Here is a 21,964-nt window from a genome sequence, read left to right as displayed (position 1 = left end):
GATTGCTTTTTATAAGTAAAGATTTTTACTAAGTTAGATCTATATAATATATATTACTAACTTTATATAAAGGAAAGCGACGAGTAGAAAACTGTATTCCGCACCCGCTATAGCTATTATAAATACCTTATTATGCCTTTCGGGCTAGCTAACGCACTGTTAATTTTCTAAAGCTATATTTATAAAGCTTTAGCCGGCCTTCTTAACTAATCCTACGTTGTCTATTTTAATAATATTTTTATCTTCTTAAAGAATAAAAAGGAATATATTAAGCACGTTAAGCAAGTTCTTAAATAGCTACTTAAGTTTAGACTCTATGCTAAAGCATCTAAATACGCTTTCTATACTAAATATATTAAGTTCCTAGGGTTTATTATTACCCTAAAGGGTGTTATTATAGACCTAGTCCACGTTAAAGCAATTAAAGAATAGCCTAAGCTAGAGAAATACTATAATATCCAGGTGTTCCTAGGCTTTATAAACTTCTACTGCTGCTTTATTTAGAATTTCTTATAGCTAGTAAGTAAGCTAAACGCGTATATATTATAGGCCTCTCGGCCCCCTTAAAAGGGGGAAGGGACAACTCTAAAACTAAAAAGGAAGAAGTTAAAAAAAGGTTCTATAAAGTAGTATAAGCTATAGAACTGGCCTAATAATATAGCGTATGTATTTTCCACACTATATACAGCATTTATGCAGGCACTAGTGCTCCGGCACTATAACCTGCAATTACCGCTTATACTTATTATAGATGCGTCCGATTTTACCTATTTAGATATACTTCTTTAACCAGTTTAAAACGCAATAGGTAAACAGGATTAAAATTACTGGCACCTAATTATATACTATAGCTAGAAGTTTAATAATATAGACTTAGTATAACACCTATAATAAGGAGCTATATGCTATTATAGAGTGCTTTAAGCACTAGCAGTACTACCTTAAAGGCGCTTTATATGCAATTTGCGTGCTTAGCGACTATAATAACTTAAGGTACTTTATAAGTACTAAGGTGCTGTTGCTAAGGCAGGCCCGCTATATAGAGCAACTTTTTTAGTTTAATTTTAATATTAAGTATAAGCCGGGCGTTTTAAATCCTATAGACGGGCTTTCTTACTAACTAAACTACGCTTATAGCTTTAAATAAAATAGTAAGTATACAGGCCTTAATACTATACTACCTACTCTTTAATAAAAGTTAAGAGTAATAAACCTTAAGGGCGGTTTATTAGGGGCTGCTACCCCTACCTTATAAAATACAGGCGTAAAGCCTGTAAGCAACGCTTACTACTATAGCGCTAAGGAGCTACAGGCTTAACTTAACTATATATATCTCTCCTATTATTACCTAATTATATTAGACCCTAGGGAATTACCTCTAGTGCAGGTAAATAAACCTTTTAACACCTATATAAGTCTTACTGTGCGCTGCGCCGGCGAGATTACTAGAATATAGGCCGCAGCAACCTATATTCCTTAGTGTTAAGCAGTTACAGCTATATTAACCGAAACCGCATTTACAGAGAAACTACCTAAGTTACTTATTAACTTTATTTATATAATATAGGAAAGAGATATTTTCTCTAAAAATATTATTAGATAATTAAATAGTAGATACCTTCTTACTAGTGTCTCGGACTATAACCTTAATAATAATAACCTTTTCTAAAAAAATAAAAAGGTCTATATGCTATAGTATATACCTCTTTATAATAAGATCTTTAAGCGCAATTATAATAACCTTATAGCAGGATACTATAGTATTAACTATATACTTAATATTATCCGGCGTAAGTATACGTAAACAGGTTTTATAAAGGACGTTCGCAACTATATTAAGCACTATAATCTGTGCTAGCAGTATAAAACGCGTTAGTATACCCTATATAGAGAGCTACAGAGTTTTAAAATCCCTTCCGCGCTATAGAAACACTTCTTTTTAAACTTTATTACTAATTTCCTAAAGTTAGCGGGCCTAAATAATAAGAAATATAATAGTATACTTGTTCTAGTCGACCGCTTTATAAAGCTAGTTTAATATCTCCCTTAACGTATTCCACAAGCGAGCCGTCCACCTAAGCGAGCCGTCCACTTCATTACAAAAACGCGACGCGTTAACTTCCAACCACTATGCGTCGACAACACAACGTGCAATTAATACAAAATGAAGGTCGAATATGCATGGCTATCGCAGCAATCAATCAGCAGCAATTTAAAAGCGAACGGCGCGCTATTACGACATATAACGTACCCAGAAGCACACTTCGAGATCGACGCGCTGGAACGACCCCACGACGCGATTCTGAGCCTAATTCGAAGAAGCTTTCCAAGCTGGAGGAATCAGTTGTTGTTCAACATATACTCGACCTAGATTCGCGAGGATTTCCGCCCAACCTGCATGCTGTACAAGAGATGGCCAACAAATTGCTCGCCGAGCGCGCCGCCGGCCACGTTGGCAAGAACTGGCCAGAGAACTTTGTTAAGCGAACACCTAAGCTTAAAACACAATTCAATTAAAAGTATAATTGTTAGAGAGCTTTATATAAGGATCTAAAGGCAATTAGCAATTAGTTTAAGCTTATACGCAATATAAAAGCAAAGTATAGTATCCTAGATAAAAATATATATAACTTTAATAAAGCTGGCTTCTAAATAGGCGTTATCTTAACTGGCGTGGTTATAACAGGCTTTAAGTAGTATAATTGTCCAAAATTAATACAGCTAGGCGATCGCGAATAGATAATAATAATCTAAGGAGTTAATGCCTGTAGATAGGCTATCCCGCTATTTATTATCTTTTTAGGTAAGTACCACCTTTCTGCATAGTATAAGGGCAATAATATACTACTAGACTAGGTTATAGCAGTAAGCAATAATAGCTGGACAACGAATAAGCTTAGTATTGCCTGGCTGCAGTATTTTAATAAGTATATAAAGGATCGCACTATAGGCATGTATTAGCTGCTAATTATTAATAGCTATAAGAGCTACCGCTTGCTTGAATTTAAAAAGATTTATAAGGAGAATAATATTATTACTCTCTGTATGCCAGCGCATTTATCGCACCTACTGCAGCCGCTTAATATTAGCTGCTTTGCGCTGTTAAAAAAGGCATACAGGCGCTAAATTAAGGACTTAATACGCTACTATATTAACCACATTATAAAGCTAGAGTTCTTATTAGTATTTAAAGCAGCCTTCTATAACTTAATTATAAAGAGTAATATTTGCGCAGGCTTTTAAGGCGCAGGCCTTATACTGCTTAATCTAGAGGCAGTGCTCTTAAAGCTTAATATTCGGCTTCGTACGCTATTGCCTCCTGCTATAGTGGAGGCTTAATAGGAATTAAAAACACTAAGCAACGCTTATAAGCTAGGCTCTTAATTAGCTTTAATTTATAATTGTATTTAAAGGCATTAAAATAGCTCGCCTATAGCAATTCTTAATACGCTTAGCAGCCTTTCTAAAGGTGCTGCAACGATAATATATTAAGCCACGCTACTGCGTAATATAGTTGCCAGCCTTTAAAAGGCAAATAAAGCCGCTATAAAGCGTAAGGCGCGCAAAAAGAAGCGGATCTAGAGAGAAGGAACTCTAATAATAGAAGCAGGCTCTTAAATAGCTGCTTAAAGGCTTAATAAGGACGCCCAAAGCAAAAGGCAGCAAGGCGGGGCAGATTCTAGCGGGAGCGCGCGGCGCTATAGACGCTGCGGCAAGCTAGGGCACAATATTCGTACGTGCAAAAGTAATGCAGAGGTTGCTGCAGATTAGGCTACAAGTTATATATAGTTAATATCTATTGGCGTTGTAGAGCAATTAACGTTTAAGGCCGGTTTTTATAATAAAGTGGACGGCTTACTTAGGTGGACGGCTCGCTTGTAGAATACGTTATTATAAGACTATTAACTTAGCAGCCCTTATAAAGCTATTATTTTAAGCATTCTTAACCTCCGGAGTTCCTATTAGCCTTATATCTAACTATAGAACAGTTTTTATAAGCAAATACTAGAGTAAAATATACTATAATCTTAAAATTAAGTATAAGCTAAGCACTGCTTTCTATCTTTAATCTAATAGGCAGATAGAATAATAAAATTAGGAGCTTAAAGTATACCTAAAAATATTTATAAACTACTAGCAGGATAACTAGGTTAAATACCTTCCTACCGCGGAGTTTATATATAATTTAAAGATATATACCTCTACTAAGTTTACTTCTATTAAACTGGCCTACGGCGTATAACTAATTTTCCCTAATAGCGTACCCGAGTCCGACTAGCAGGGTGATATTCCTAAAGAAACCAATACTGCGTTTTCTAACCCCTTCTCTAGGAATATATAGAAAGCTAACGCGCATCTTCTTTATATATAAAATACACGCAACGCGGCTATAAAAAACCTTAAGTATGCTTAGAAGCTTTAGCAGAAGTACTATAACTGCGTATACTTACTAAAGCACTTTATAAAAGGGCAGCTTATTCTTTTTTTATCTAAAAATATTTAAACTAAGCGCCCGTATAAAAAACTAGATAATAAGTTTCTAGGTCCTTTTAAGATTTTTAAGGCTGTAAGCTCCTAAGCTTATAAGCTAGAGCTCTCTCCTTCTATATAACGCCTATACCCTATTTTCTATATACAACTCCTTAAGCCCTATAAGGTATATAAAGGGGAATTTTACTCTTTTTAAGTAGAGTTAGAAGACTAGGATAATGCATAGGAAGTTAAGGCCGTTATTAACTATAAAACTACAGCTTAAGGCACCTAGTACCTAATTAAATAGCTAGGATATAATAATACTTAGAACTCCTTTATATATAAGTTAGAACTTTTTAATTACTAGGAAGTTTTTAAGGAATATAAGCGCATTATAGAAGCAGGCGTTACGCAGGTAAAATACTAGCGTAGACTAAGGCCTGCCAAACTAATAGCACTTTTAACTCTAGCCCTAAAAAGGCAAGGTTATCCCCTAAGGTTAAGAAATAAACCTAAGTAGATAAAGGAATAGCACTAGAAGCCCTATATTATACTGCACTTTATCTAAAAGCTAATATAGTATAGAATTAGGTATTTCTATATTAATCCTAAAACTCTTTAGGGTATTATTCTATTCCTATGCTATTATCTCTACGCCTTTCCTACTTAGCCCTAGGGCTATAGTAGATAAAGCGCCTTTTATAGGAAATTATCTGCTTAAATAGATACTGCTCTATATTAGCGTTAATAACCTTGTTTATTAGAGCTATATAACCTATATAGCCGATTCCTAGCTAGTAGAAGGTTAGTAAATACCTTACACGTGCTTTATAGTAGAATTATACTTACCTTTATCCTTTCTATATAAGCTTTTAGTAATTTCTGCTAAGTATAGGTAAATAACTCTGCGCTGCCAGCCGCTTTAATTTTAGTACTTTTAGCTTTATTAAAGGCGTCTATATAAGAACTAAACTTCTTTATATAGTTATATAGTTGCTTAAAACAGCAAGTTTAGGTTTCTTTATTAGAATACTTTTTAGCAGTTTTACATGCCTTTAATATATATATAAGGTACTGCGCAGTATAATAGAACTTAGAAGAAACCTAAATATAACGGGTCGTTTTTTCTATACCTTCTAAGTATTACACACTAAGGCAGGGTATAGGTCAAGTTATCGTCGGGGTGCAATAGTCTTTAAAAGGTAAGGCAAGATTAATCTCAGGTATAAGACGGGGTTATTACTTCCAATAGGTAGTATTAAAGTTTTAAGTTGAACACGAGGTTCCTATCTATGCAAAGGAACGTCCTTATATATAAAAGCTCCGTCCTAAGAAATCTATATGCTCGTTGTGCTCGTCCGCGAGCCGGGCGAGTCCGTCCTTTGCCCGCTCTTCTGCGAGTTCAGCGAGCCAGCTCGTTCCTGCTCGCTGCGAGCTTCTTAAGCCGACACGTGACCTCTTGTCTCGTGACGTCCTATTCTTAGATCGTTCCCATCTACTAGCAGTCCGTGGGGGAATCTAGGATCCCTATGCGCCCTATACGTGACCCCCTTAGTCCCGTGACCTAGTTCTGCGTAATTAGTTTTATCTACTTGCTTGTCTCCGCGAGTGCCGCTGCGCTCGGGTGGTTTATATTACGGGTTGTAATACTAAAGTAGTTAGCTATTACCTATTTTCCTAGTAATAGCCTACTTACTAAAATATAGTTATAATAACTAGAGCTATACTTATTATATTTACTATATAAACTCTTATACTTATTATATTTACTATATAAACTCTTATACTTATTATATTTACTATATAAACTCTTATACTTATATAAAGCTAAGATTTCTTTATACATCTTCCTAATAAAGCTCCGGATATAGCGTATATAGAAGTCGCGCAGGTAAAAAGGCTAAGGCGTAAGGTAGTTAGGCACTTTATTAGCTTTTATAATAAGAATATTAGAAATATTTTTAAAGTCCACTATTTTATTAGTAATAAAGTATAGAAGCCGAGAGCCTTAAAAAAGGTAGAGAAAAGATATAAAAGCTTAGAAAACTTCCTAAAAAGTAGAGTATAAAGGGAAGAAAGTAGAAAGCGCCTAGATAAGGTTCTTATACTTAAAATCTATCCTAGGGTCTACTAGATTACACAGGCGTAAACCGCTAGATTACAGCGCCGATATATTACACGCGTATATAATACCGGCGAACCTTTTTAGTCTATTATACGCAAGAATATCTAAATAGCAGTACTAAGGTCCTGCAGGCCCTAGGGTCTATTAAGGATAATTCTACGTATAAAGCGTAATAATATTAGTACTACCTTCCTATTATATATTTCTCTTTTTAGACGCGCCTTTTATATATACACAATATATAGTATAAAGCTGCGCTAATAACTAGGGCTAAACTTATATTCGCCCTTAGGATATAAAAGGCTTATATTACTAATACTTTCCGGGGGCCTATATATATATATATATTTAGCGCATAGGAAACTAGTATAAAAAAGCTATTAAGGAGAATAAAAAGAAGAGCGCGTGCTAGGAATTAAACTAAAAAGCAATATAGCAGCACCGGAGACCGTAGCTATAGTAACCCTAGACCTTTAATACTAAAAAACTCTACTTTATAATAGTAATTATTATAGACCTAGATTTAGCCCTTTTAACTACCCTAACCTTATAGCAGAGTATAGTAATTATACTATTAAATAATTATCGGACGTATTTTATACTATAAGATTAGAGGTTAGTTTAAAACACCCTATATATATATACAGGTGCTACGCACGTATTATATACTGCATCTAGCTATACAGCCTTGCCGTTCTACGCTATAATATAATCTCGGCCGCATAGTAATACTAAATTAGGTAGCTACTATATATAGAAAACGTAAACTATATATTAAAAAGCCGACTACTATAACCTATTACCTGCTAATATAAAGTTATAGTAATATTATATAAGTTTTATAGGTACTATACTTCTCCTAAGTATTAGGTTTTATACCTATAACGGCGCCTGCACTAGCCGCTAGCGCCTAAATCTTAAACCTATATACTACTATTATATAAGGCTCTAGCTAGTAATATATAACTATTCTATTACTATAGTACTTTCAGTTCCTTTATTTTTCCCTATAGGGTTGCAGGGTTTATTTAATAAGGCTATTATTAGGTTCGTGGCTAGAAAAGGGTTGTATTGCTATTAATAAGGTTACGTGGAGAGAAAAAAAGCTCCGGCCACGAGCCTGCTATATAGTTGAGCGCGCGCCGGCAGAACCCTAAGCGGCGGAAGAACCCTCGGCCCGCGATCACGTGACGTCCGTGCACGTGATAACCTGCGGCCTCGATAACTACTAAGAGAATACTAAGGAACGACGTAATATATGCCCTTTTTTTCGAGAACTAAGCTTTTATAAAAATATAGATATAAAAAAAGACTTACTATATAAACTTATATAGTAGATAGCTAATATAGGCGTAGCTCTATATATAGGTAAAGCGTGCTAATAAAACTATATAGGTAGGCGTTTTTAGTCGAATTAATTCTACTATTTAACGGCGGCGCAGGATTTTAGGGTGTATTAGACTATTATAATAATATAGTAATATTCCGGTAGTTCTACTAAGTAGGTAGTGCCTAGTCCTTTAGTTTAATAAAACAAGCTAGTGGTTTAGGTTTCTAAGGGTTGCAGTAATAGAAATTAAAGACTTTATTTAGGCAACCTTTAATATTTTTTAATAGTTGCTAGTATCTATACAGTTATATACTACTAATATAGTAGACCTTATATTATATATTATTATCCTAGATTTATAAGTTAATAATTTAGGCAACTATCTATTCTTTAACAGGCTTATTATTATTATTCTATTAGATTAGCTCGGGCAGAGGTATAGGTTTAGGCCGGTCCTGGCCTTTAATAGGATTAGAAGTGTCCAGCCGGAAAAGTAAGGGGTAGAAGATATTATAGATTTTAGTGTCCGACAGAAGGTCTAGTTAGAACGCAGCTCTGTAATTAATAACCTTATTTACCCGGAAGGGCCCTATAAACTTATTATTAAGGGCTTTTTTAGCGCGGTCTAGCTTAATATTCTTAGCGTTAAGCTAGACTATATTATCGACGCGTATATCTGCCGCAGTATTATAGTAGCAGTTTGCTTAGTAAGCCTATTCTTCCTAAGCCTATATAATACAGTTCTAAAAATAGACCTTAATATTCTTAAGGCGTTAAGCTAGATTATTAGCTAGCTTGCGCTTAACTTTTTTATTTTTAGATACCTTTTTATTATTAGCGGCAGGTAGCTTAAGCTCTAAATAAGGATTATAGCCGTAATTAGTAAAAAAGGGGGATAGGCCTGTTATAGCCGAAATATAGGTGTTAGTAATAAGCTCTGCGGAGGGCAGTAAGTTATACTAGTTATCTTATATATACTATATATATGCCTGTAAGTACTTCTTTATATTTATATTAGCAATTTCCGTTTAACTATTAGTTTTAGGGTAAAAGGCAGTAGATATATTAAGTAATAATTATAACTAACAGCAGAGGTGTTGCTAAAATTTAGAGGTGAATTGCGTGCCTAAGTTGCTAGTAATAGAGGCTGGTAAGCTATAAAGTTGGTAGATCTATTAGAAATAGACCTTTATAAGCTCGTCTACTTCTAGTAAAGTAATAGTAAGGAAGTAATATTCCTTTAAGAATTGGTCGATTATAATAAGTATATAATAATATTTACGGCTGTAACGCTTGCAGATAGGAAGGTCGATAACGTAATCTATAGCAATATTACGCCAGCAATAAGGTAGAACGGGCAAGGAACGCAGAAAGCCTTATTTAGCGAAGTTAGAAGGCTTAATATTATAGCAATACTAGCAGGCGTTAATATATATTGTAATTAATTTAGTAAACTAGGGCTAGTAGTAGCTAGGTTATATATACTAAAAGCAGTCCGCATAGCCTTTATAGCCTGCGCTGGTATAATTATAGCCTAGCTGTATAATCCGGAGCTAAAAGGCTGCTAACTAAGGAATAAATAACTGTCTAAAGTCTTTATAATAGACCTATAGTCTGCTATTAATAACCTCTAATATGCTTATAGAGAGTTAGATACGCTTATTTTTTAGGATATTACGTAGTAGCTTATAGTTACCCTATAGCTTTAAAGCTATAATATAATAGATAAGGCAGTTATCTAAAAAGTTATCTAGATTATTACTACTGTTTTTAAAAGCCGACTTATCCGTGTTATAGGCTTCCTAAATTAGCTTATAAAGCGGCTTATTATAGGTAGCCTTTATAACGCCTGTAGTCTAAAGGTATAGATTTTTAAAAATAGCAGCCTTAAGGTTTTTTATTTTAATCACGGTTTGTTATTAGAATAGGAAGCGCTTATTATTATCGGATTATAGAAGGTCCTAGCTATAGTATATAAGGCTATTAGGTTTTATTCTAAGGCGGCCAGGCCGATATATAAGGATATAGTTAATTTTAGAAAGAACCTATAGCTAGCGTATTTATTGCTAGTTAAGTTATTAAGTAGTTATAAAGTATAGTAGATTTTTATAATCTATTAGCACTTAAATAGGGTTCTAATATCTATTACCCTGGTACTATAGCTTCTATTCCTTAAAGGCAAGGATAATAGCAAGCAACTTCTTATTATAGATTTTATAATTATATTCCGCCGGTGTTATTTTATATAAGTAGTAGGTAATAGGGTGCTATATTCTATTATTATACAGCTAGAAGAAGACTTCTACAGCTATATAATCTAAAGTATCCGTTTTAATACATAATTTTAGGTTTAGATTAAAGTATTTAAAATAAGGCGTAGTAGTAAACGCGGTTTTAAGGTTGTTAAAAGCTTTCTAGTAATTTATCGTCTACTTAAAACGGAAGCGGCCGTCCGGTTTTTTCTTAAATAGATTGGTAAGCGGTTAATATAGCCGTAAGAAACCTTATATAAAACGCCTGTAGAAATTAGCTAAACCTAAAAAGGCTTAGATATTCTTAAGGTATATAGGAGAGGCCTATTTAGTAACAGCTTTAACTTTTTCTAGATCTATCTTAACGCTATTAGTTATAATAATAAGGCCTAAGTATTTAATACGCTTAACTAGGAATTCGTATTTATTAATATTAAGATATAAGCCGGCTTTATAGAGCCGATTAAGTACCTTTTAGATATAGGCAACGTGTTTTTCTTCTATTCTATTAGTAAATACCAGTATATTATCTATATATACGGAATAGAAGTTGTTAAGGTATTCGCGTAGGATATTGTTAATAAATATCTGAAATATACCGGAACCGTTATATATACCGAATTCTAAAACTTTTAATTAAAATATACTATAGCGCGTAATAAAGGCTGTTTTCTATTTATTTCCTAGTTTAATACGTACGCGTTTAAAAGCGGAAATAATATCTAGCTTAGTATACTACTTAGCCTTATAGAGGCGATTAAGCGTTTCCTAGATAATAGGAATTAGGTACTGATTTTTAACTATAATAGCGTTAAGGCCTTAGTAATTAACGTAGAAGCGGTATATTCCGTCCGGTTTTTTAACTAGAAGCACTAGTGCGTATATAGAAAAGTTGCTGTTTTTAATAAAGCTTTTACTAAGCAGCTTCTATAGCTTATTATATATAATACAGTTCTTTTTTTCTAATATAGCATAGGTTTTCTATTTTAGTAAAGAGGATCTTAGTTATAGAAGAATAGCGTAATTATATTTCTAGTAAAGAGGAAAGTTTCCTACCTTCTATCTAGACTATATATCTATCTAGGGGTAGAAGCGTTTATCTAGGCAAGCGCGGAGCTTTTTAGGTAAATATATTTTCCGTTTCTTTATAAACTTATTATATTTATTAATAGAAAGGGCGTGGAGTCTAAGTGTGCCATCGTCCTCTGGTACGCTAATAACGTGCCCGATTGCGGGCGTATTAAATAAGAAGTTGTCCAGTATAGGTATAAACTCCGGTCCGTAGATCTAAATAAGGTTTTCGGGCTTAGCGCGTTAAATATAGTGTTCTATCGGACCGATAGATATCGCGAATAAGAATATAGACTAAAGCTTAGCTAGTCCAGCGGGCTGTACAGCACCCTTATAATAGATTTTTGTAGGTATACTATTGCTGTAATAGTAAAGATTATAATACTATAATTAATAGAAATAAAAGCTTTTCTTAATAAAGTCGATTTCCGGGTTATAAGTTTTGTACTAGTTAGTTTCTAGAACTACGGGTATATATCCTAAGTTAGTAATATAGCAGACTAGCTGCTCTATATAAGAACCTATAGTAATATTAATAATTATAGCATAAGTAACGGACTAGAAAGAATTAGAGTCGTTAATATAGGTAAAATAATAAGGTGAATTAAGAGGAATTTAATGAATTTTATATTTATGCGTAAATAATTAATTAATAAAAAAGGATATTATACTGTTATTAAAGAAAGAATAAGTGTAAATAGTTTAATTACTATCTAAAACTATAGAATAAAAAAGCAAATACTAACTACCTTTCTTCGGCTAGAGCTTTATAATATTGTGCTAAGTATAGGTAATTACTATTGCGGAAATACAAAGTTCCGGCTAACTTTCCTTATTCTTAATATACTTAAGTACTTCCTATAGCTAGAAGGGAGTATTAAGCTATAGAAGGGGTTCTACAGTTCTTTTTATCCTGTGCTTTTTTAGTGTTCTGTATTTAGTGCCCCTGTAACAGCTCTTACGCGGTTTCCGGGCCTTTTTACGTAGAAGGTTATCTAAAGTAGAAACTAAGTTACCGCACTTAGAAGAAGCTAGTATAGAATAGAGGGTAGATAACGGGGTTAATAATAGGGTGGATAATGGGGTATTTTTATAATTAATTATAAGAGGTTCTTAGGCGCAACTATGCTTAAGGACTACTTATTTTCCTGGCCGGAAAATATAGTGTTAGTAGCGCGGAAAGGAAAACTACTAGTTATCTAGATAGAGAAGTTCTAAAGAGGACAGTTATTATTAGTAGTATAGTAGCTAACGCAATAGTAATAGTTATAAGCACCGGCTTAATAAGTATATTCTTTATCCTCTAGAGAAAGCTTACTAATACTCTAGATATAGGCTAGCTTATTCTCTAGCTTTATAGCTCACAGGTGCTGCTTAGTACCGGGTGCAGCTATAATAGTATAGGTGCACAGGGCGCTTAGAGCAGTTATAGTACCGGTAGTTATAGTAGTAGTTCCTGGCGTAGGCATAGATAAGTATTCTCTACGGCCGCGGCCGCGGCCGTAAGTAGATTAAGTAGCCGTTGTTATAGATAACGCAGTAGTCTAATAGAGCTAGAATATAAGGGTATTATATTGCTTAGATTATTGGAAAGCGGCGTCCTATATATCTAAGGTACGGATATATTATATAAAATTATCGAAACAGTAATATATAATACTGTTAACTAGTTTAGATTATAAGTATAGTATAAGTTGCTTATAGAACTAGTAGATAAGCTCCGCTTGCCCGTGGTTAAGGTTGCTAATAATATTAAGGAAGCGGTTATAGAAGATAGTAAATAAGTTAGTGCCTATATAGAAAGTTTCGAGCTATATAAGGGCCTTAGCCTTAATATTATACTTGCCGTAGCCTTTATTTAAGAAGCGCAGAGCTTTAGTCTTATTATAGATAATATATTAGCAGCGCTGTGCCTATATCCGCTTAAATAGTCTACTAGCTAGAACGCTCTTAATATAATTAAGCTTAAAGTTGTCCGTTTTATTAGGGTATATATAGCAAATCTTAGTAAGAACCTTACTGCGCTAGATAGGGTAGCTATTAACATCTATTCTATTAAATATAGCTAGGTCTGGCCAGCGGTGGCTAGGCCGTAAAGAAGTTAATAACGGAGGCTAAGTATATAGCGGGGTGCAGCTATTATAGTAGCTGCTGTTATTATAATATTAGTTATTACAACGCTTACTATATAGAAAGGGGGAGCAATAAGCCTAGTTACCGCTAACGCGCATAGTGGCCTTAGGTAGAGTATATCCTAGTTTAGCGTAGCTATCGTCGCCATAATTATAGTTGTTAGGCCTGCTAGGAGACTGTCCTCCGGCCCCGCTATTTATCCGCTAATAGTTAACGTTGTTGTTGCGCCGTCTATTTTTATTAAAATAAACGGGTTTTTTAGGAGTTTTAATAGCAGGCTTAGACTATTATTATTATTAGAGGTTGTATGCATACAACTTAGTAGCTTAGAGGTCGATATTTACTTAATTAAGGCTGGTTTTTAAGGTAGTAATCTTTTTATCTATTTTATTATACTTAGTATATAGCTAGTCTAATATTGCCTTCTATTCCTCTATAGTAACCCTATACTTATTAATATAGATTATAGTGTTCTCTATAAGAGAGTGCAACAGGCGGAAGGCTAGGCGGGGGTTTTAATTAATCCACGCCCGGAGCTGTATAAAGTTCTAGAACTATATAGCCCCTATTTATTTAATAAGGGCGTTAATATTATATAAATTAGGGAGGAGGTCCAGGCTAATAGGGTTCTTACCGTCCGGCTAGGAATCGCCCGCGATAGTAGTAGGCTCCTAAGTGTCTAGGTAGGCATTTTTAATAACACTGTTAAGTATTTTACTAATGCGTTTACGCCACTTATTATTGCAATTCTTCTTATATAAGGATAATTAAGTAAAGAGCACCTGTAGTACTCTATCTCTATTATTATTCTTAAAGATATTACCTTATATATTGTAACCGCCCTGGTAACTAACTCCCCTAGCACCTTATAGAATATTAGAGTTATAAAGTTACCTACTACCGGGCGTATTAAACTGGTCGGGTATATCTAATTACTTATAATAAGGCCTAGGCTTTATGCAAGTGTAGGAAATAAGTAAATAAGTAAGTAAGTAAGTAAGTAAGAAGAGGAAACGTTAGTAGAAGAGGTTAGTAATTGTATAGCCGATTTTTAAGGCCAGCGGCACCTGTATAGGTGCGCGCGCGCACAGCAGTATAGCTGTGCGAGAAGAAATTAAGGTTTCTATATTTCTAGGTTTTAAAAAACGACGCAACCTAGTATTAGGTTCGTGGCTGGAAAAGGGTTGTATTGCTATTAATAAGGTTGCGTGGAGAGAAAAGAGGCTCCGGCCACAAGCCTGCTATATAGTTGAGCGCGCGCCGGCAGAACCCTGGGCGGCGGAAGAACCCTCGGCTCGCGATCACGTAACGTCCGTGCACGTAATAACCTGCGGCCTCGATAACTACTAAAAGAATGCTAAGGAATAATATAATACTATATAGGTTTAGGTTAAACCCTTTTTAAAAGGGGGGTAGTATAAGGTAACTAGAGCACCTATAGTATATAGCTATAAGATAGGATATAAATATATCCTTTCTAATTTATACAGCCTGCCTACGCAGGCGTATAGCCTATAAAACCTCTGCAAGTTATATACTTACTTAGGCGGGGGTATATATAGCCCCAGGCTATATATTATAATTTCTTAAGAATTCGTCTCTTAATACACGAAGTTGTTAATCCTATTTATAAGCCCCCTGCTGTGCACTCTTCCCTTATAATTTAGTAATTAAGCGTTTTTTATAAACTTTTCCTAATAATCTAGAGCCTCTATATTTTCTATATTAACTACATCTATATTATAAGATAAGGTAAACCCCTTCTACTTAACTTTATATATTTTAAACTTGCCCCGTCCTATTTTCTAATAGTATTCTTAGATAATAGCCTTAATTTTATACTCTATTTTGCCTTTAATTTTAATAGGAGAAGGTTATAAATTATCTATTTCTTAGCTAGAAAGAGGATCTTAAGCTGTAAGGCGGAGTTAGTTAATATAAAATATAGGTTCTATTCTAGGAGGTATATTAAGGCGTATAGTATATAAGCCTATAACCTTTATAATAGTGTACTTAATATTTATCTAGTTAAGCTTCTTAGATAGTCTACTAAGTAATTAATGCTTGCTAAGCTTAAGCTATACCTTATTACTAACCTGTAGTTATAGAGCGGGTATATAAGTTTTATTAGCTTACTTTTTTTATTTTTATTAGGCTGCGGCTATTACTGCTTAGGTAAGCTTAATTCCTTTTTTCAGCGTATAAGCTAGGTTTTATCCTAATTACGCAGGTAGTAAGAGAACCTTAGGTAGTTCTAGATTAAGTTCCAGGACTTTAAGGTTATATCTATAGCTTAGGAAAAAGGGGCTTATTCCAGTTAATAATGCGTTGCGCTTGTTAATAGCTAATTTAGCAATAGGGTAAATATTAGCCTAGTTGTCTTAGTTCTAATTACAAAACATTTAGATAACTTATTTAATAGTGCTATTTATTCTTTCCGTTGCTTTATCTATTTAAAAATAGTAGCTAGTTAAAAGTCTTCTTATTATATTTAGGGTCTTATAGAAGGCTTTCTAAAGGCGGCTAATAAATTAAGTTTCTTAGTTAGAAGTAATAAATCTAGCAAACCTATATTAAAAGAAAAAGAAATAAATAAAGGCCTATACTATAGTTTTTGTTTCTATATTAGGGAGAGGAACTAGGATAACTTCTTTTATTAGTTAATAAGTAATAACTATAAGAAATATATAACTAAGGCTTTTAGGCAATTCTATAATAAAATTAACTAAAATTTCTCTTTAGGAGCAATCCGGTATAGGTAAGGGCTTTAGAAGTTCTTATTTCCTATTTCTCTAGGGTTTAGTATATCCGCAGGGGTTGCAATTCCTTCTATAAGTTTAAATTAATACCGATATTCCTAGCTAGAAGAAGTCTCTACTAAGTATTCTATAAAGAAAGTTCTTACCTAAATAGGCCGTAAGTATAGAAGTATATACTTCTACTATTAGTTCTATATAAAGAGGTTTATAGTTTAGTGCCTATTTCCTTCTTCTAAAGGTAATAATATTATCTTTATAGTTTTCTTATTTGCCGGGTAGTAGGCTATATTTAGATATAGATACTTTCTACTTACTTATAAAAGGGAACTTTTTTTCTTCTAGGTGTATAGCTGTTATATTCCGATAATATTTCTTATTATTAAGCAAGGCTTCCTTCTATAGGGCTGTAAGGTCGGGCGTATATTATTCTTAGTTTATATAGTTATTATATAATTCTAAAGTAGAATCTAGAGTAGGATTATCCTCTAGGGTAGGCTACTTTATAAATTTACTAGTAAGTATATTAAGCTTACCCCCCTCTTCTATTGCTATTTAAGTTTATTTATAATATAAAGACAGGGTTATAGCAGTAATATATACAGGTGGAGGTGTTATAGAAAGTAATTAGAATATTCTTAATTTTAGCCGGTTGTCTGTACTATCTACGGGTATATTTTATTCTTATTAAAAGAGTGTATTAGTATATAGGTTGTCCTTACCAGCCCTAAATTAGAATATAAAGTTATACTGGCTAAAAATAATAAACTATCTAATATACTGTTTAGAATGCTTTCTTTAACGTACTCTATAAGCGAGCGGGCTACCTAAGCAAGCGGGCCACCCTATTACTAAAACGCGATGCAAAATATAAATTGCTCTATAACGCCAATAGATATTAACTTAATATAACTTGCAGTCTAATCTACAACAATTTCCTTATCTTTTTAACACGTATAAGCGTTATATCCTGTCTTGCCGCAGCGCCTACAGCGCGCTTGCTGCCGTGTACTTCCACCCGGGCGCCTCCTATTTTAACGTATTTCGCCCTTAATTTGTTTATTAGCTTCCTTTTAAGCAATTATTTCAGAGCCCTGTGCCTTTATTAGGACTCCTTGCCTTTAAATTCGCTTTTTTTTGCGCTCTCTGCGCTTTATAGCGGCCTTATTTGCCTTTTAAAGGCTTATAACCTAATTACGCAATAATATAGCCCTATACATCTATACTTCGGCGCCTTTAATAAGTGAATTAAGCGACTTAAAAATCGCAGTAGGAGAGCTATTTTAATGCATTTAAATACGATTACAAATTAATGCTAATTAAGAGCCTAGCTTAAAAGCATTACTTAGTGTTTTTAATTCCTATTAAGCCTCTACAGCGGCAGGCAACAGCGTATAAAGTATAATATTAAGCTTTAAGAGCACTGCCTCTAGATTAAGCGGCATAAGGCCGGCGCCTTAAAAGCTTGCACAGATATTACTCTTTATAAATAAGTTGTTAAATACTGCTTTAAAAGCTAGTAGGAACTCGAGCTTTATAATATAGTTAATATAGTTGCGTACTAGATCCTTAATTTAGCGACCGTACGCTTTTTTTAACGGCGTAAAACAGCCTATATTAAGCGGCTGTAATAGATATAAAGCGTGCGGCGGCATATATAGCGTGATAATATTATTCTCCTTATAAAGCTCTTTAAATTCAAGCGAGTTATAGCTTTTATAGCCGTCTAAAATAAGCAGGCAATATATGCCTATAGTACGGTCCTTTATATATATATTAAAATATTACAGCTATATAACACTAAGCTTATTTATTATCCAGCTGTTGTTGCTTACTGCTATAGCCTAGTCTAGCGGTATATTGCTGCCCTTATACTATACAGAGAGGTGGTACTTATCCGTAAGGATAATAAACGGCGGGATTGCCCACCTATAAGCGTTAATAGCCTTAATTACAGTAGCCTACTCGCGATCGCCTAGTTATATAGCTTTTAGTTAATTTTGTCTTTTAGAGCCTGTAATAACTACTCCTGTTAAAATAACACCTATCTAGAAGCCGGTTTTATTAAAGTTATAGAAGTTATTATCTATAATACTATACTTTGCCTTTATATTACGTATAAGCTTAAACTATAGCGTAATAATCTTTAGATCTTTATATAGAGCTCTCTAGCGGTTGTACTTTTAATTAAACCGTGTTTAAAGCTTATTAGTCCGCTTAACAAAGTTATATAGCTAATTCTTGCCAACCTGGCCGGCACCGCGCTTATCTAGCAGCTTATTAGCTATATCTTATATAGCGCTTAACCGCGGTGCAAATCCTCTTAAATCTAAGTTAATTATATATTAAATAATAACTAATTCCTCTAGCTTTATAAGCTTCTTTAAACTGGGCTCGCAATCGCGTCGGGAGGTTATTCCGGCGCGTTGTTGTTGAAGCGTGCTTCTAGGGACTTCGAAGGTTATTGCAGCTTGTCGCTCGCTTTAAATTTAGTTCTTATTAATTGCTAAGATAGCTAGGTATATTAGGCCTTCGCTTTGGACTAGTTGCGCGTTGTGTTGTTAAGGTATAATAGTTAAAAGTTAACAGAGCGCGTTTTAGTAATAGGGTGGCCCGCTCGCTTAGGTGGCCCGCTTGCTTATGGAGTACGTTATATTATAAATTACTTAAGGTTTTTATAGTCTGTAATAATAGTAAAGTTTTTAATAGACCGAAGCTCTATATTCTATTATTTAAGGGCTTATATAACTATAAGTAGTTCCTTATTATAAATATTATAATTAAACTCTACTAAAGAGTTTTTATATAAAAAGTAAGTATAAGGACGTAGTATACTATTATTGTTAAATTAAGAGAGAACAGCACCTATACTATACCTAGATAAGTTAGCCTTAATAAGTATTTTATAGTCTAGGTTAAAATTAGCTAATATAGGTTCTTATATAAATAAGTCTTTTAATATATTAAAAGCTTACTATTCTTTATAGCTCTAATAGAAGCTAGTATTTTTCCTTATAAGATATATAAAGGGTGCAATAATATTAGAGTACTTATTAATAAATTATTGGTAAAAGTTAGAAAATTCTAAGAAGCTTTTTACGCCTTTAATAGTTTTTAGAGCTTCCTATTTCTTAATAGCTTATACTTTCTTAGGGTCTATACTAATACCCTTTCCGGCCTTAATAATATAACTAAGGTACTTTATTTATTTAACTTTAAATTCGCATTTATTAATATCTAGTTAAAGGCCTCTAGTTTTTAGCTTATTAAGAACCTTTTATATATAGGCTTAATACTTAGCTTAAGAGCTGTCTATATATACAAGAACGTTATTAATATATACAGATGCGAAGTTATCTACCTTAAAGAATCCGACGGCCTTTTAGCCGCCGATTTTGGCGGGCTGTAACGCCGTTTCGTGAGGCTGACTTGCCGCAAAACCCCCCTAGCTGCGCCGGCACTGGCTTGAGCGCACGCGCCCTTCGGGTTTCCTCTATTAGCTAGCGTAGGCGCCAACAGTGGAAGGGACCCTGGAGCCCGTTTTCTGTCCTGAGACACGCCGCCTCAACCTCAGTCTATTCTTAACGCCCGCATCATGTCCCAAACCGAGGCCGCCCTGCCAGCGGCGTACTTAAACCCTTCTGCTCCTCCGTCAGCTATAGATCCGCGCACCAGAGCCCCCCCCTTCTCTTTACTTTCCTCCGCTCGACTAGCTGCGTACCTACTATCTACCACGCCGTTCACTAAGCCTTCTCTAGCAACCTCTCCCTTCGTCAACCTCCACGCACCGACATGCGCCATCGTCCACCAGTCGACGATTCCTCTGAGGAGAGCGAGTATACGGAGTCCAGTGTAGACGACGGTGTGGGGTCGGATACGGATCTGACGGATGTGGACGAGGACAGCGATAGTACAGATAACGAAGCATGGCTCTTCTCTAATAATAAGAACCTTCCGCCTAAGCACTTCCTTTAACAGATAGAAACATTTAACAATTAAGAGCATATAGAACAGGACTACAAGGATAGCACTACTAGCCTACTAGATCGCATAGAAGATCGTTGGAATTAGTAGGTTATTAGTCTCCATTCTCCCCTTTTAACCTGCGCTAGACTTAAGATATGCAACGCTAATATAGTATAGATGCTGGATATACCTTAGGGAAGAGAACCTACATGCCTATTCAACCGTGTCCGTCCGCACACTGTATACCTTTTTTAACTAGCTACTTAGTTAGCGCCGAGGGAAGAGAGGGAGGAAACTTCTAGGTACTAAGTTCGCTAGCTCCTTTAGGACGTACTGGAAGGTATTGCGCCTGGTATATAAAAGAGCGACTAGTAACAAGATTAATAGCAAAATAAACCGGAGCATGCATAAGGTGCTGAGAAAACTAGTGAAGAAGTACAAGCTAAAGAAGATAGGGCGAGATAAGGCCTGCATATATATAAAGGATCAGACTAAAGTGCTGCAAACAAACCTTATAACAACTGAAAAGAGATATCCTTACGGACAGTGTAGGATACAAGCCCAGATCTACTTACACTTTAGTAGTTTTACGGCGAATCGGCCACAAGCTATTCTTAAACTCCGCTATCGACATATACAGGTTACCCTACTCCGGGATCCAGAGGGGGGGCCTTATCGGGTGTTGCTAGAGTTCACCTTTAAATTTACTAAGAAGTTCCTTAGGATAAAGAATATATAAGTCTACAAGTCTTCTAGCTAACATCTATATATTTCTAAGAGAATGCTAATATTGGCAAGGAACACCTTTCTAATCCCTGAAATTATCTACAATAAGTCCCTTATCTTTAGTCCACACGTCTCCCTTCTTAGGGTGCTCTTCCGCGATAAGGCGTTTGCAGCATACAATCTAATATCTAAAGAGGAATTAAGCAGGCTTTATATTCCACCAGAGCGCAATAAGCTACCATTACGCCTTTGTAGGGATTTAGATAATATTCCAGTACTTCGGCAACCTGTAAGAACCTTAAACAGCTAGGCTATTTCTCCCGACCAGCCTTTTTAGTACTCCACGTTGCGGCCCTAGATTAAATTACTAGGGGAAATCACGGGGTTTGCCTAAATCACCCGTCCCTATTTGTTAAGATATAATAAAGGGAAGGCCTTTAATAAAAATAGTAAGTTCAGCCTAACCTGTCCTAATTAAGACGTAGAATTAATGCAATGCATAGGTAATGTCAGCGAGGCTATGCAAAACCTTATAATAACGCACCGCGATAGCCGGACGTTCTTAAAACACTATCTCTTGCGACGCATTACAGTAGATACACAAGCTGTTGTATAAGGCATCCAGCTCTAAAACGCACTAATGCGAGCATCTTGTACTATAAGTCGCTCGATTAATCCTTAACGGCCTAAACGGCTTACTCTAGAACAATCTGCATTAGTAAATAATTATCCTAAAGTACGTTTCCTACTTTAAGAATAAGAGAGACTTAAATATACCCTCCTAAATACCATAAGACATCCAAAGTATAAAGAGCACAATCGCAAAATCATCCGGAAAAGGCAGTTCCTACGAGATGCGCTTCTTAAGAAGGTTAAGGAACGCTACAAATACGAGCAACCTGTGCGTGATATTAAGCACCAGCTTAACGGTATTAAAGTTAAAACCGAGATGGTTACAGGACAGCCTTGGTATGCTATGCTCCCGGCATAGAAAAAGCTAATTGACGCTATTATGGCCCCGCCAGGAGTCACTCTGGAAGCAGAGATATGCCGGCGTAATAGAGCTATCTAAGCTGTTACAGAATATTGTAGGGTTAAGGAGGGCGGAATGCACCCTATTTAACTCTAATAA

The 21,964-nt window shown here is 35.0% G+C and overlaps 2 protein-coding genes across 2 annotated transcripts; one reads left to right on the top strand and one right to left on the bottom strand.

Moving 5' to 3' along the window:
• Window positions 1-15,606: 15,606 nt before the first annotated feature.
• On the bottom strand, window positions 15,607-15,756 carry BDZ99DRAFT_398144 (uncharacterized protein; the record flags this gene model as incomplete). Its single annotated transcript, XM_033716080.1, has 1 exon — window positions 15,607-15,756. A coding segment is annotated over one exon (150 nt), but the record flags the coding sequence as incomplete, so codon positions are not given.
• A 4,176-nt stretch (window positions 15,757-19,932) lies between these two features.
• BDZ99DRAFT_491224 (uncharacterized protein) lies at window positions 19,933-20,845 on the top strand (the record flags this gene model as incomplete). The annotated part of the gene is made up of 2 exons (XM_033723095.1): window positions 19,933-20,004; window positions 20,378-20,845. 2 exons carry the CDS (start codon window positions 19,933-19,935, stop codon window positions 20,843-20,845), a joined length of 540 nt encoding a protein of 179 aa, XP_033571420.1.
• Window positions 20,846-21,964: the final 1,119 nt, after the last annotated feature.

Source organism: Mytilinidion resinicola (assembly GCF_010093595.1).
Source record: "Mytilinidion resinicola strain CBS 304.34 unplaced genomic scaffold BDZ99scaffold_22, whole genome shotgun sequence".
NCBI lineage: Eukaryota > Fungi > Ascomycota > Dothideomycetes > Mytilinidiales > Mytilinidiaceae > Mytilinidion > Mytilinidion resinicola.
Note: the sequence above shows the minus strand (reverse complement) of the source record. Positions and strands in the feature narration are given on the sequence as shown.